The sequence below is a fragment of the Dichotomopilus funicola genome (assembly GCF_033296635.1).
Source record: "Dichotomopilus funicola strain CBS 141.50 unplaced genomic scaffold C8A04scaffold_4, whole genome shotgun sequence".
Lineage (NCBI taxonomy): Eukaryota > Fungi > Ascomycota > Sordariomycetes > Sordariales > Chaetomiaceae > Dichotomopilus > Dichotomopilus funicola.
Window position 1 is genome coordinate 196,821 of NW_026944025.1, and position 14,505 is coordinate 211,325.

Here is a 14,505-nt window from a genome sequence, read left to right on the forward strand (position 1 = left end):
TCGCCGCGGTCCACCGCTTCTTGAGGTTCGAGGGCCGTCTATTTGGTGCCACATTCATGACTATTCCCTGGTCTGCGGTGACCAACTAACATCCATCCCTTTCCAGTCCAGCCCCGATTTCGTCTCCACAAAAGCGACGTTTCCCACCACACCGATCGCTGACATCTAGCACGGACACCAGCTCCAGCACGAGCTCGAGCGCGCGCACGCCGCGATTAGACGAGATGGCGGAACCAGAAAAGGGGAGTAACCCCATACCGATTCCCGGTAGCAAGTGGGAGGGCGCCTCGACCGACAGCGAAGCCGTCTTAACACCAGATATGGGTACAACGCCTCCCGACGACAATTTCGAACACGCCGTCACCACGCCCACCATGGGCCCAACGGTGCCCACGAGTCCGCGCCTGTCGCGAAACCCGTCTTTCTCCGGGAGCAGCTCCTATCAAGAGGACTGGGATCCGTTCCCGCCGCTGGACCGCCTCACAGTGCTCGACATTCTCGATAACTTCGCGCTTTCGCAGCAGATTGAGAAGCTCCAGAAGGGGATATCGGCCCAGACGGAGAAGGTGCGCAAGTCACGGGCGGCTTTTGGCAACCGGAGCCGCATCGCCCGCGAGCGCATGGTGGACGAATGGCGCCGTCGCGTGCCGTCGGCCGATGAGCAGTTAGACCGGTACCGCAAGCGGATGCGCAAGAGCGTCGAGAAGCTCGGCGCGCGCTGGAATGACACCAAGGCCATCACGCTGCGCGAGAAGATCTCGTTCATCTGCGGCGTCATGAACATTTTCGTCAGCGGCTACCTGGTCGGCGCATTTCCGGAATACTTCCACCTCTGGTACACCGTCCAGCTGCTCTACTTCATGCCCATCCGCTTCTACACCTACCACAGGCGTGGCTACCACTACTTCCTCGCCGACTTGTGCTACTTTGTGAACATGCTGCTTATGCTCAGCATCTGGGTCTTTCCCGATTCGAAACGCCTCTTCACCGCCGTCTACTGTCTCGCCTTTGGAAACAACGCCGTCGCCATCATCATGTGGCGTAACTCGCTCGTTTTCCACTCGTTCGACAAGGTCACCTCCCTGTTCATCCACATCATGCCGTGCGCCACCCTTCACTGCATCGTCCACCTCATCGACCCGGCCTTCCAGCAGGAACGCTTCCCGGCCCTCTGGACCATCAAGAACTCGCCCGCCGGCTCGTCCACCGCCTACGCCAACGTCTTCTCCATGCTCGCCTGGTCCTCCATCCCGTACGCCTTCTGGCAACTGTCCTACTACTTCTTCATCACCGTCCGCCGGCGCGAGAAGATTGCCGCCGGCCGCCCGACCTCCTTCACCTGGCTGCGCAAATCCTACAGCAAAGTCTGGATCGGCAAAATCGTCCTCGGCCTCCCCGACGCCCTGCAGGAGCCCGCATTCATGCTGATCCAGTACATCTACGCTGTGCTCACCATGCTTCCCTGCCCGCTGTGGTTCTTCAGCCGCTGGGCCTCGGGCGCCTTCCTCACGCTAGTCTTTGCCTGGAGCGTCTACAACGGCAGCACCTACTACATCGACGTTTTTGGCAAGCGCTTCCAGAAGGAACTCGAGGCCATGAAGGCCGAGGTCGCGAAGTGGCAGCAGAGCCCAGACGTGTGGCCACACGAGGACGGGGGCCTGGTGTCCCCCGGTGGCGGGGCTGTGCCTACTACCGCCGTGGGCGGTTTAAATAATGGTGCTGGGAACGACGGTGAAGGGACGAAGCCAGGGAGCCTCGCGGATGGGATCTCGGGTAAGGCGCTTGATGATGAGAACATCGGGAATGGTGGCGGGGTGGATAACATCCCGCTGCTGAACGACGAGCGGCCTGCGGCGGTGGTTGCGAGCGGGGCGGATACTGATGGGGGCGCGAGGGATGTGGCGAGGGAGAGGAAGACGGGGGGTGGTGGGACATCGTCGCCGTTGTTTTGATGGTCATTGTTCTGTTTTGTTTTTGCTTGCTTGTTTGAACACCCTTTGCACGGTAATGAGGTCCCGGTGTGGTTATTTCCCAAAGGGTGGGGTTGATGAAACGTCCGAGAGAGATGGGGCTAGCAAACCTCAGATAGGCTTCGCTTGGCAGGTTTCGAGGGACGGTTTGGCTTTTTCGTTTCTTTTTCCTTTTTTTTCCCGTTTTCGAATAATGAATGAATGAATGAACACAACAACAACACACGCACACGAAGGCCCTGGCGGCAGATAGGTAATAAGACACTGCTTTGGGATATTTGGGAGATGGATTTCATCAATCCATTCTTTTACTCTTTTTTGCTCACTCTTTTGGATCACTGGGTTCCCTGGAACGGGTGGAAGCTGGGGCGAGTGATAGATATGAGGTCAGCGTTGAGGTTCGGGATGGGGTCGATCAGAGATAGGGGCAGTGAGAAGGAAAGCGGTGGAAATAGGGACCAGAGACGAAAGCAGGGGGTGGCTGGGAAGAGGGCGGGACCAGAGAATGCACCCTTTTTATGATGATACCCTTCTTTCATTATTACTTGGCTTTTCTTTGGGCTATATGTTGTTTGGCGCGTGTCTATATCGCTGTGGTTGTCGTCGCTCGGCCGGCTTTTTCACGTGATGATCGTTCTTTAGTTGATAACACCGACACAGGCAACAAACAACTTTGCTTCCCATAACGCTATTTCCATCGGACCGCCGTCGTCATGTTGGTGAAGGTTGTATGGAATGAGGTGGCAGGCGGTTGGGTAGTTCAGGGAATGGACGTGTTTCGGGCCCATCGATGATGCTGCGCAAAATAAATTATCTCCAAGATGTTCACGCGCGGAAACAGGCCATCCAACGAGCATCATCACCTCGCCCACTTGAAAAACAGATTCCCGGCGTTTGTACAGCCAAAAAGAAAGTCCACGGGATAACACCACCCAGGCGGCTATCACAACACGAAAACCGATGACAGGGACATCATACGTCAAGAGGCCTTTGCGGCTGGCATTCATCAAAGCTAAGTAAAGCAAGCGAAGCTACCTCGGCTTATGTCTCCATACTAGACGCAAGTCCAGCCCAGTCCAGCCCAGCCATCCTGACGTCCTTCGCTTCATGGAATCATCATGGCCGTCATTTCAAATAGTGCAATGTTGCCTCCCAGCCCAACCCAATGCCACTAACTCCGGGCCTTGTCCCCATTTCCCCAGTTCCCATTTCCCGGTTTCCTAGTTTCTCCCCTAAACACCAGCCCCAACTCCCAACCTCCGTCCTGGTCCTGGTCCCGTTCCAACCCAGTTCGCCCGAGGAAATGCGCAAGGCCATCTGAGAAAACAATTGCTCGTTTCCATCGCCTAGCCCGCCACATGTGTACGTACCATGGGAAACGTGGCGGGGGAAGGAAACAAATGGTAAAAAGCAGCAAAGAAAGAAAAAAAAACCCGGGGCATCATTCCTTCTCCCTCATAGTGGGGGAGAACGTGTAAAAGAAAATCAACGCCGATAGACCCCCATGGATCCTAAGAACGAGTAGGGAGTTGGGGAAAAGCCCTCGAAAACAAAAAACAGAAAACAAAAAAGCAGTCCCCCCTGCCATGCAGCCGTTCCTCCTTTCCTTTCTTTCCTTCCTTCCCGTGGGAAATCCGGAACCGGGGGAAAAAAAACCACGAAATCATCCGCCGCCCAAGCCCATTATACCCCCAGATCCCGAATCCCAAATCCCAACCTCTTAACGCTCCGCAGCTTCGTTCCTTCCTTGGGGTATCTTTGGCAGGTAACCAGGAGATTTGTCAACAGACAAGACCAAAAGGTAGGTCTCGTTCCGCATATCCACTCCTGATCCCTTGTATTCCTAACCCGCTCCAATTCCCATATGTGCGTGCGCTGGTATAACCGATATCGTTGATCCCCCAGTTTTTGCCGCGCCTAGGCCGGGGAACTCGCTGCTATGCCTGCGTGAAGGAAGAAGAAAAAAAACGATGCATAAAAACAATGAAATGCATAAAGAAGAATAAGAAGCAACGCTGATGATTTCCCTCCGCTCGCTGTATTTCGCCGCTGAAGTTTGTTTTTCAGCTGCGAGGCGTTGCGGCAACAACCGCGGCGGTCTCTATCCATTTCGTTCCAGGGACTACCGGATAACCGGTAGGTCAATACTGCCGCCTAGTAGCCTGATCGGCTGCTTGGGCTTGAATACCTCCCAGAACCGTAGCGTCTCGTCACCAGCGCCCGTGACGACCTGGGTCCCGTCGGGACTCATGGCGAGATACAGCACACGGTAGGTATGCCCCGTGAGGCTGGCGACGCGGGTCATGGAGGGGTATTTCCAGATGACTAGGTTGTTCTGGATGTAGCCGTGGGTAGAGACGAGCTCGTTGGAGTTCTTGGACCACATCAGGTTGCAGACTTGGCTCCCCGTGTCGATGTCGTTGCGGACAGCGCCGCGGACGGTGTCGTGGAAGATGATGCGGCGGTCTGCGGTGCCGCCGCCCGAGGCGAGCAGGCCGCGCTGGTGTGGGGACCAGGCAAGGGCCTTGACGGCTGCGATGTGCTCGTTGAAGGTCCACAGAGGTTTCTGGTCCATGACTTTGTCCCATACCAGAACGGTGTTGTCGTTGGAGCCGCTGGCTAACTGGCCATCCTGGCAGTTCCACTTCAGGCCGCACACTTCCTGCTTGTGCCCCGTCAGTTGCTTGACCCACTGGTCTGGTGCCCGGACGTCGCGGTGGAGGATGGACCGGTCGCGGGAGCCGGTGGAGAGGATGTGGGCGTTCCATGCAAGGGAACCGACGCGCGCGGTGTGGCCCGTCATGGTCCGAAGTCTCTTAAACTTTTGGGCGTCCCAGATCTGGACCAGGCCCTTCTTGGTGCCGACCGCGATATGCGTCCCCTTCTGGATCCAGGATACACTGGTAACCTTGTCGTCCTCAAGTGTGCAGAGCTTTGCCACCTTGCCGTTCTGTGCGTTGTACATAAAGACGCCAGTGCCGAGGCCAACAGCCAAAACGTCGGAGCTGCCCCAGTCCATCAGATTAAGATAGAAGTCCTCGGCGAGATTCGGAGCATCCAGGACCTTGATCGGGACCTTGGCCACCGTCCTGTGCTGGCGCCTCGGAGCAAGAAGCATCTGCTGACTTGTGTAAGATATAGGAGTGGTGCTGTAGGTATCCAGGCGAGGATCCGGGATGAGATTGTGCGCTCTCTGGGGCGTCTTCCGAGGCGTCGAAAGACCGATTAGATGCTGATGGCGAGGCGACACATAGGAAAATAGGTTCTTCTGAGGGGTCGCGGGGAGGGATGGCGTATTCCTAGGTGGCGTCCGCATCCGGTCATCGGGCGTCCATCGCGGTGAAACTTGCGGGACACTAGCGTCATCAAAGATCTCGGCGCGCAAAAGCTCCCTGAATGTCTCATCGGCTTCTTCACCTATAAGCTTAGTTAGACCGGCTGCGAACAAACGACACCGAAAAGACCACCGAAATCGCTTACTCTTCTGAGAGCGATATCCCCTAGGCGGACTCCTCGGCCTACCCCTCTCCGGGGTCGGGCGAGGTGGTGGGGGAATCAAGTGAAACCCAGATTGCAAGTCGCGACCCGATCGCGCGGGAATGAAACTGAGATTCAATTAGCGACGGGTCCAGGCGCCCCTCTCGGAAAGAGTTTCCCCAACATACCGATCGGCGTCGATCCGTTGGCGCTTCCTCCGCGGACTCCCATATCGCTGCGAGTCCGTAGATCGTACGCTGGCAGGATCGGTGTGGTCGTGCGCCGCAGATGAGGGGCGAAGCTGGCCGAGCGATGTGCCGGTCCGAGAAGAGGGGGAGTTGTAGGTCAGCAGCCCCGAGGCCGGTCTCGCCACGGAAGGATGGACGAATTTTCCGCTAGCAGGCTGTCCTTGTCCCGCCGGATTGGCCGATGTTGAAGATTCGCCCTCTCGGGCGTTTGAATGTGTCATTTTTGCCGATCGGTGATGATTAGAAGGTGACGAGAGGGATCGGTAAATCGTGCATGCGAGAGAAGAATGGGGGATTGGGTAGGCGCTTCTTTGCTAAGGCAATATTTCTTTGCGAAAGAACGCGCTCGTGTGGTGAATTCTTTAGGTTCGCGGGCGATCGAAAGAATGTGCACTATATTTCTAGGGATAGAGATTTGAAGGAGCGCCGCTTTGGAGAGCAATTTGATAACCGCAAGCGCCGAGAGAGTTGCCGAGCACTTTGTCCTGCTTAAATAAATGCGATGCGAGCTCGTAACCCTGTTTATCGCGAAAATCCAAAGCAAATCGGTCGCCAAAGTCGCGTTGAAAAATGGTTCGAACGCAGGGGATTATCGATACAGCGACGCGATAGGATAAAGAAAGCCGCACCCAGCCTGTTGGGCTCGCTCGCGATCGGTTCGTCGAATGGCGGGGCAATGGGACAACGGGCCACGGCGCAGAGCCCTAGGGCGCAGCGCGTTGGTTCAAAAGGGATATCCAGGGATCAGAATATCGTCTCAATCGTGAGGATTCGTAGGAAGTTCAGATCGGAACCGGGGCGGGTGGTGGTGAGGACGCAAGGTATCGACGGTGAGGGTGATGATGCTGTGTGGCAGGGCGGAGAAGTTGTGATTTGAGAAGAGGGAATGGAGGTTGGCAGGAGTGGACATGGGGAGGGTACCTCAGGTACTTGCCGCCCCCTGCTTGAGCAGAGTGAGCATGTCCAGTGTGTGGGTCTGGTGCATCCGACGGGCCTTATTGTAATTACAAAACCATTGTCGGACTGTAATAAACAGCCTGTCATCTTATTGTATCATGCAAATGCACCAAATTACCGACATTTTGCATACCATTCTCCCATTTTACGATTTCCGTCCTGAGGTTTCGCCGTACACAAGCAATCGCGGGATGGGCAGCCGTCGCGCTCTGCACCCCATTCGCCCTTTCAAAGGCCAGCCATCCCGGCCTGCATGAGCCCATCAAAACATCGAGAACAACGTGTGGTTCACGGTTTGTGCGACTTGGCGGCAATCAGCGCCAGCCGCATTCAAGATCAACGGCTCCTCACAATGTCTTCATCCACATCAGGGTTTGTTTTCAATGTTTTAGTTCGGCTGCTGGCAACATCTCCATTTCTTACACGTATTTTTTGGAAGCAAATTTCCTCAAAATCACCTAATAATATGCTCCTCAGCCTCCAAGTGTGGGCCAAGTCGAAAGCCGGGAAGTGGAGAGGAATTCTTGAACAACAAAGAAGGCCCCAAACAGGCAATTTCTGTCTCATTATTTATTACCCTCTTCCTGTTCTCCTGCCCTCATGATTCGTGCTGTTATTCGTCCCCAATATTTCTCCCTGATGCATTCTCCGGTCAAACCCAGTGAGGGGAGGGGGTGCAGCAGGCCGCAGGAAAAGACCTCACTCAACCACATCGCTCTCCTGGTTCGTCAAGCTCAGGGGGTTTGTTGTTGTTTTGATTTCTGCCCAGCCGCAGACTGCATTGGCGGCGCGGACCGTTATGAGTGGCTGAAAAGGCCCGGCTTTGCAGGCTCGTGCCTGTCCCACAGGACCGACCTGCGGGCGGGTGCTGAGCCGCTGACCAATCCGAGGCGCGTTTGCACGCGGTTGGCCCCGCGTTGGGTTCGCGTTTCCAATTAGACACCTGCTCGCTGAACGACTCCCCCTTGCTTTCATTTGATATGCTTCCCACCAACCCTTCATGGAAAACGCGTTGAGTCCTTGACCAAGTTCGACGGAGCCCCAAAACATCATGGGCTGATTGAGCAAGCACTCGGATGCAAGGCACGTTGTGGAACGCGTGCTTTCCCCTGCGTAAACGCCCGTGGCAATTTCCCCCCAGGCGATTTGACAGATCTTGAACGGAACACTTCCCAAGGGAATGAACTGGGTACTCCGTACCGACATTGAGGAACCCCCGTGTAAGGAACCGTCCCCAGCGCTCGTAAAGTACGAATAGACAACGTGGAACGACGAAAATGCTCCAATCCGCAACATCCCGCCGGCCGACAGCCAAACTTGGTTCAGCAATCTGCAACACCGTTGATCGACCGGGCGCCAACCTTAATCCCGCTCGGCTGGGGCTGGGCGTAGTTACCTCCGAGAGGTCCGACCTTGCACGTCATTCTTCCCAAGGAGGCAACATGATTGTGACAAGTTGGTGGTTGATATTCGCAACATTTGCAGTCTAGTCGCTTGGATGAACTTCCCGATCTCCTTCGATCCTCTTGATTTCCCTCCCAAGTACGATCAAGATAGCGGCTAATCAAATTCGATAATTATGTGTGCTATCAACCTGCCAACACCTCACGGTCCTTCCAAGTTTCACCACGATTCTTCTTCAGCTCACTGAATGCGGTACCCGGAGTGACCACTTGCTGCTCGGCTCGGCAATTATCGATTGGCTGCCCCATCCGTCAGGCATAATGTTACTTCGTAGAGACGTACCTAAATGGCACCTAACACTAATCGCATCGTGTTCGCCAGATCTTGGGAAATCCCGATCGCCTCGGAAACCCCGATCGCCGTTGAGAGCAGCGGGCCGTCAAAGTTTAAAATTCACAGCAACTGGTCAATAGGAGAGCAGATGTTCTTAAAATACTTCGGTCCCCATTCATCGTAGACGTTTTCGGGGATCGATATCCTCAGTCATTGACATTTCTCAAACTACTTACATGGAGCAAACTCATCGAGTTTTAGAAGCGGTGGTCCACCACAAACACCCACCTCCTCTAATTACACATAGATAACACCATCAAGCTCTCGGAGGTGCCGACGACGTCTATCCCCGGAGAACCGCTTGACTAGCTTGTATATTGATGGCTAGGGGGGCGTTGCTTGTATTTTGTAGGCGGGTCGTGAAAGCCTGCATGTCTTGATATAATTATGTTGACCAGCTAGATGAAAATCAAAACACAAGAATCATCTCTCGGTCTTGGAAACAATCTCCACACTGTCTTTTTTTTCCCCACAAACCCGGAATTAAAAGGTCAAGGTATCAATACTTTTTCTCCCAAAAGGGTACATGATCCCGGGGGTGGTTAACCTCGAAGAGAAGGTATTAATTATCCATCACGTTGGTGTTTGGAGTTATCTACCAAGATGCGAGTCATAATTACATAGAAGTTCGGTTTCAAACGGACTATCAAATTATAATTATATCATCTGCTCAAAACTAATTTACCCCCCCCCCCCCCCCCCCCCTTGCCCTATCCAATATCCAGCGGCCGAGGCAGCAAATTTTGGTGAGCGTAGCAGACATGATTATCATGTTGCTGTGCGGATCGATCATGATCACTAAGCTGGATATCCGGAGTACTTGAATAATTATGGAGCATTATGAAACCTAGGGGTTTTATTCACCTTATTCACGGAATATGGCTATCACTAAATGTCAAACAATCCAATGCAATAGTGACCAAGTATATTGGTTCTCCTTTCACTTCCCCTCCTTCCCAGGTACTCAGTCATACTGAAACAACCGACTCACACTCTCACCGTGATGCACCCTCCGAATAGCCTCCGCAAACGTCGCACTCACATCCAACACCTCTAGCTTAGGACACGCCGCGCGCCGAACCGCCGACTGCGCGACCGTGTTGGTCACAACCACGCGGTCGAGTGCCGAGGCGTTGATGCGCGCGATCGCGTCGCCGCTTAGCACGCCGTGCGTCAGCAGCGCCACTACGCCTGTTGCCCGCCCTTCCCGCTTCAGTAGCTTGGCCGCTCGCGTGATGGTGTTGGCCGTGTCGACTAGGTCGTCGACGAGGATGCACGTGCGGCCGGCGACGTCGCCGACGAGCATCATCGTGGCTTTGGGTGGGCAGTTGACGTTGGTGTGACGACGTTCTGTTTTGGACGGGTCAATATTTTGCTCAGAGTTTGCGGGGAAGCGGGATTATCATGAGAGCGAAGCACGAGACGTACCCTTGTGAATGAGGGCAAAGTTGAGTCCGAGGCTATCAGCGATGGCGATGGCGCGTTTAGCGCCGCCCGCATCAGGGCTGACGATGACCGCATCACGGTAGCTGGGGATCCTACGCTCGATGTATTCCTTGAGCAACGGGCGAGCGTAGAGATTGTCGACTGGACAAGTGAAGTTAGCAAAAAGACCCACCAGCACCCAACCCCCCCTTAGAACCTTCGAGGACCCGTGGTAAAGGGGACATACCCGGAATATCGAAAAACCCTTGATAAGCACTCTCATGGAGATCGCACGTCAACACCCTGTCCGCTCCAGCACACGTCAGCAAGTCCGCCACCAACGACCCGGCCTGCGCCATGAACTGCTTATGCCCTGACCCGGCCTGCAACGCCATCGCCAACGACGGGTTCTCATAGTCATGCGTCGTGTACTGTTGCGGCGCCGGCGGAAGCCCCAGGGCCGGTGTTGCCCAGCCGCTACTACCCCCCCCAACCCGCGCAGCCGACGGCACCCGCAAGGTGCTAAACATATCTATCATCTCAAACCCCGGGGCGCCCAGTCCTGAGGTCCGCGGGACATGCGGCCCCGGCGTGACGGGGACACTCTCGAACGTGTACTTGGCCGTGCCCGTTTTCCCCTGTGCGTCGCCTCCTCCCCTTTCTGCTCCTCCGTTTTCTCCCCCTCCAGGCGGCGGACCCATGCCGACAAGCGGAGCGCCGACCTTGGAGAAAGGCAGATCCGGTTGACGGGAGTAAGGGAATAGGGGTAGGACGGCAGTGACTCGCCTTGCGCTCCCTGTCTTGCACGCCGAGATCATGATGCACAGTTCGATGAAGTAGTCGTTGACCGTGTGCTGTTTCTCTCTGGGAGCGGCATGGGGGCCATGCTTCTTCTCGGCTTCGTCTTCGGCTTCGTCCTCGTCCTCTCCATTCCTATGCCCAAGTCCGACGCCACTATCGCCGTCCCCGCCACCTTCTCCTTCTTCCCCCTCCAACTCTCCCTCGTCATCATCATCACCTCCACGACCACCGCCATGACCACCGTCGCCATGACCACCCACCCCGAAGAACGACGCCCGCCCAAACCCAAGCCCGGACTGATCACCGCACCCAAAACTCTGCACGATGTACACATCCTTCCCCCTTACCGAGTCGCGGATCTCGCACCGGGTTTCGCCGCTTGCAAACTTGGCCAGTAGCCTGTTCGAGGGCGCGATGCCGAGCGACGTGGCAACGGCATCGACAAAGGATGGGTGGGAGGACCCGGAGAGGAGGACGAGGTTGCGGACCATTTTTTACGATTTTACCCCCCTTTCCTAGGTTGTGGTGGTTTTGTTCTGGATCCTTAGGCGGTCTCTCGATGATGTGAGATCCAGTCGAGTCGAGGGTTGGTGTGTTGTTTGGAGTGCGGACTTGGCTGGCTGTTTTTGGCTTCGTATGTGTCCTTTTGATTTGTTGTTGTTGTTGCTCAGCTTGCTCATTACTTGGTGAAACCAACAAGCGTGGTCTAATTCCTCAGGACGGTTAGTAAGTTTTTGTGGGATGTGTTGGACAGCATAAAGCTGCAAGACGTCAACTCAAGGTACCTTATTTCAGGCACTAGCCTATATCAGCAAACACACTATATCTTCGCAGTCTTAACAAACGGAGAAAAATTGTGTAAGGTGGTAGGTTGAGAAAAGGACGGGAAACGAGAGGACAAGCACAGAACAGAGTGCTCGGATTGGGCACCGAGACAGGTCTCACCCAAAGTGCTTGAAGGAACACAAACAGGGTTGAACGAATGGAAGAGAGCATACCACTCAAATCGGAAGACGCAGAGTGACACTGCATCCCAGGTTTCAGCTCAAACCCAAAAGTCTGGCTTTTGGTTGTGCGAATTAAGCTTAAGCACGCCCTGCCTAATATGGAAAGTGAAGTACTTACCTACGTAGGACAAAATGGGGAGCAAGAACGGCAAGAGCAGGTCAACTGAGGAAGAGGAAAGGGGGCTTGGAGAAAGCCTAAGTACCAGCTAGGAAAAGCAAACGAAAAAACAACCAAAACCAAACAGAAAAAGAGCAAAACACAAAAAGAACCAATCAAGAGCAAACTCCCATCCTTTCTCTCCCTCTGCCATCTTCAGGCCAGCAACTTAACCCATGACCCCCACTCCCCAACCTCAAATAAGGAAACTCAAACTAAAACCTTCCCACTGCAACCGGCTGGCCGACGATGCTGTTCAGACCCCCCCAGCCCTGCTTGTGCGTCTCGGTGCCAAAAGCGGAAGGGAGGACCCCAAGCAGACTAGGTGAACGAACAACATCTGCCGATTTTACAGGGGCCGCACTGGACGTGGGGAGGATGGATACTCCATTCGAAGTGTGAACAAAACAGAAAGAAAAAACAGAACAAAAAAGAAGACCAGCAAGCCACTGACGGGACCCTTTCCTCTTTGCAGGCCCGAGAACCGGGTTGGAATGTCTCGGCTTGTCACAACAGGCCTACTGCATATCCGCTGCCGATCACTCGGCCTCAGCTCGTGGATGGATGTTGGGGGCCAAGTTTGGACCACTACATTACTAACATAACAATCGAACACAGAAATGCTGGGTCGTTGAAACGCGAGTTGGGGGACAATGTGTCTTTATATTTCTAGTAGCCATTTTCTATCCAAGGACGGCACCTCGCTGCAACGCCGATTTTCTATAACTCATCGAAACGAAGTGAAATTCAAGCCCTGAGCTCAAGAATAGGGCCAACTGTCCATTCCTTCTCTCACCCCCACCCAAAATCTGCCACTCCCGCACAACTCATCAAGATGGGTTATCTACTGCAGCTCCAGCAGCGCCTTGGCGCCGGGCTCGCTGCACACGTAGATGACGTCGTGATTGTTGGTAAACCCGTTGAACGTCGTAGCCGAGCACTTGGTGTAGGCGCCCATGTCCTCAAAATAGAGCCAGTCGCCAACGTCTAGCAGCTGCGGGAACCGGATGCTCTCGGTGATGCGGTCGATGCCGTCGCAGGTCGGGCCCCAGATGCTGTACTCAATGCCGTCCTCGGTGGCATCAGCCGCGGGGGTGTCGTACACGGTATGACCTCCGGAGCGCAGAATCTTGGCCACAGGGTGCTGGTGGTCAAACATGATGCTGCTGAAGTTGCCGTAGAGGCCATCGTTGACGTACAGCATGTAGCTGGTGGCTGCGATATCCTCGATGCTGCGCCGGGCGATGACGTTGCAGGCAATGGTGAAGGCAGTCGACGCGTAGTACCGGCCGGGCTCCGCAATGAGGTTGATGCCGGAGTGAGCGGGGAAGTACTCATCGAGAGCGGTACGTAGCACACCGGCCATCTGCTCAAAAGTGTTGTCGCTGCAGAAGCCTCCGCCGACATCCAGCGTCTTAAGCGAGAAGCCGTGTGAAGCAGCCTGCTGGAACACTGTGTGGGCATCCTGGACGGCCTTGAGAAACGCAGCCGGGTCGGAAGCACCTGAGCCGACGTGGAAGCTGACACCCACGACATTCAGGCCCAGTTCGTTGGCGAGAGCCAGGAGCTCATCGGTGGAGTCCAGCGAGGCTCCAAACTTCAGGCTGAGACGGCACAGCGAGGACGAATCGTCGGTGAGGATCCGCAGGAAGAGCTCAGCGTCAGGGTACAAACGCGCGATCTTCCGGAGCTCGTCAGTGTTATCAAAGGTCATCTGACGGACGCCGTTGTTCTTGACGTAGCGGAGGTACGAGTTGGTCTTGCAGGGCTGGGCATAGATGATACGGGACGGATCGACGTTCAGCTTCAGAACCTGCTCAATCTCGGCCTTGGAGGCGCAATCAAAACCCGTTCCGAGGGCGGACAGCAGCTCAAGGAGCTTCTGGTCGGGGTTGCACTTCACAGCTAAAAAAATCAGTTAGTACGAGACTGGCTCTTTCCGTCACAAAACCCACGAAGGGAAACTTACCATAGAACGGCTTGACGCGCGGCAGGTTCAGCTTCCAGCGCAGGTGTTGGCGGTAGACCTCACCGAGATCAGCCACAAAGAAGGTGTCCTCATCGCCGGGTTCGCAGTATTCATGGTCAATGCTCTCGACGCGCTCGCGAAGCGCATTGCCAATCAGCTGCCTAGCATGGGCATGGTTATTGGCACCGTCGTGCTGGTGGTCGTGAAGGCCGCCATGTTGATTGTTGTTGTAGTCGAAGACGCCATTGGTGTAGCTCTTCAAAAAGACATGATTATTCGACAAGTCGTTATAATCAAGAGTGGTGAATCGATCGGTGACAAGCGTCGGCATAACCATATCCTAAGATTTAGCGTGGAGAAGGTGTATGTCGGGGTTGTTGTTAGAGAGATATTGGCGTGTTGATTGAGGATCGAGATTCGAGTTTCTAGTCTTGCGGTTGCTGCGAAAGGTAGAGGCGCGAGTGCAAATTTGCAGAGGAACTAGAGTGGTATTTATAGAGTAGATGCTTGGGGTAGGGGGTTCGTTCTAGGGAGGTCGAAAGCGAAAGCAGACGGTTCCCTGTTTGGTCTGACGAGACTCCGTCGACTCTTCCTCGGTGAGAGGAAGAACCGCGCAACTCGTCCTATGCGGCAGCTGGTTGGGGGAGTCGAACTCGGGGTTCAAGTGGATAAAGAAGTCGAACAAGGAAAAATCGAG

At 54.8% G+C, this 14,505-nt stretch overlaps 4 protein-coding genes across 4 annotated transcripts; 1 reads left to right on the plus strand and 3 right to left on the minus strand.

Annotated features, from left to right (window-relative positions):
- Window positions 1-224: 224 nt before the first annotated feature.
- Window positions 225-1,952, plus strand: C8A04DRAFT_9168 (uncharacterized protein; the record flags this gene model as incomplete). The annotated part of the gene is made up of 2 exons (XM_062785381.1): window positions 225-1,704; window positions 1,738-1,952. The coding sequence occupies 2 exons, from the start codon at window positions 225-227 to the stop codon at window positions 1,950-1,952; spliced, it is 1,695 nt and encodes a 564-aa protein (XP_062640481.1).
- A 2,140-nt stretch (window positions 1,953-4,092) lies between these two features.
- Window positions 4,093-5,916, minus strand: C8A04DRAFT_9269 (WD40-repeat-containing domain protein; the record flags this gene model as incomplete). The annotated part of the gene is made up of 3 exons (XM_062785422.1): window positions 4,093-5,387; window positions 5,451-5,575; window positions 5,636-5,916. The coding sequence occupies 3 exons, from the start codon at window positions 5,914-5,916 to the stop codon at window positions 4,093-4,095; spliced, it is 1,701 nt and encodes a 566-aa protein (XP_062640482.1).
- Window positions 5,917-9,413: 3,497 nt separating this feature from the next.
- On the minus strand, window positions 9,414-11,166 carry C8A04DRAFT_9166 (phosphoribosyltransferase-like protein; the record flags this gene model as incomplete). The annotated part of the gene is made up of 4 exons (XM_062785380.1): window positions 9,414-9,799; window positions 9,878-10,036; window positions 10,122-10,828; window positions 10,973-11,166. 4 exons carry the CDS (start codon window positions 11,164-11,166, stop codon window positions 9,414-9,416), a joined length of 1,446 nt encoding a protein of 481 aa, XP_062640483.1.
- A 1,517-nt stretch (window positions 11,167-12,683) lies between these two features.
- C8A04DRAFT_9256 (pyridoxal-dependent decarboxylase) lies at window positions 12,684-14,139 on the minus strand (the record flags this gene model as incomplete). The annotated part of the gene is made up of 2 exons (XM_062785415.1): window positions 12,684-13,744; window positions 13,809-14,139. The coding sequence occupies 2 exons, from the start codon at window positions 14,137-14,139 to the stop codon at window positions 12,684-12,686; spliced, it is 1,392 nt and encodes a 463-aa protein (XP_062640484.1).
- Between the last annotated feature and the right edge of the window lie 366 nt (window positions 14,140-14,505).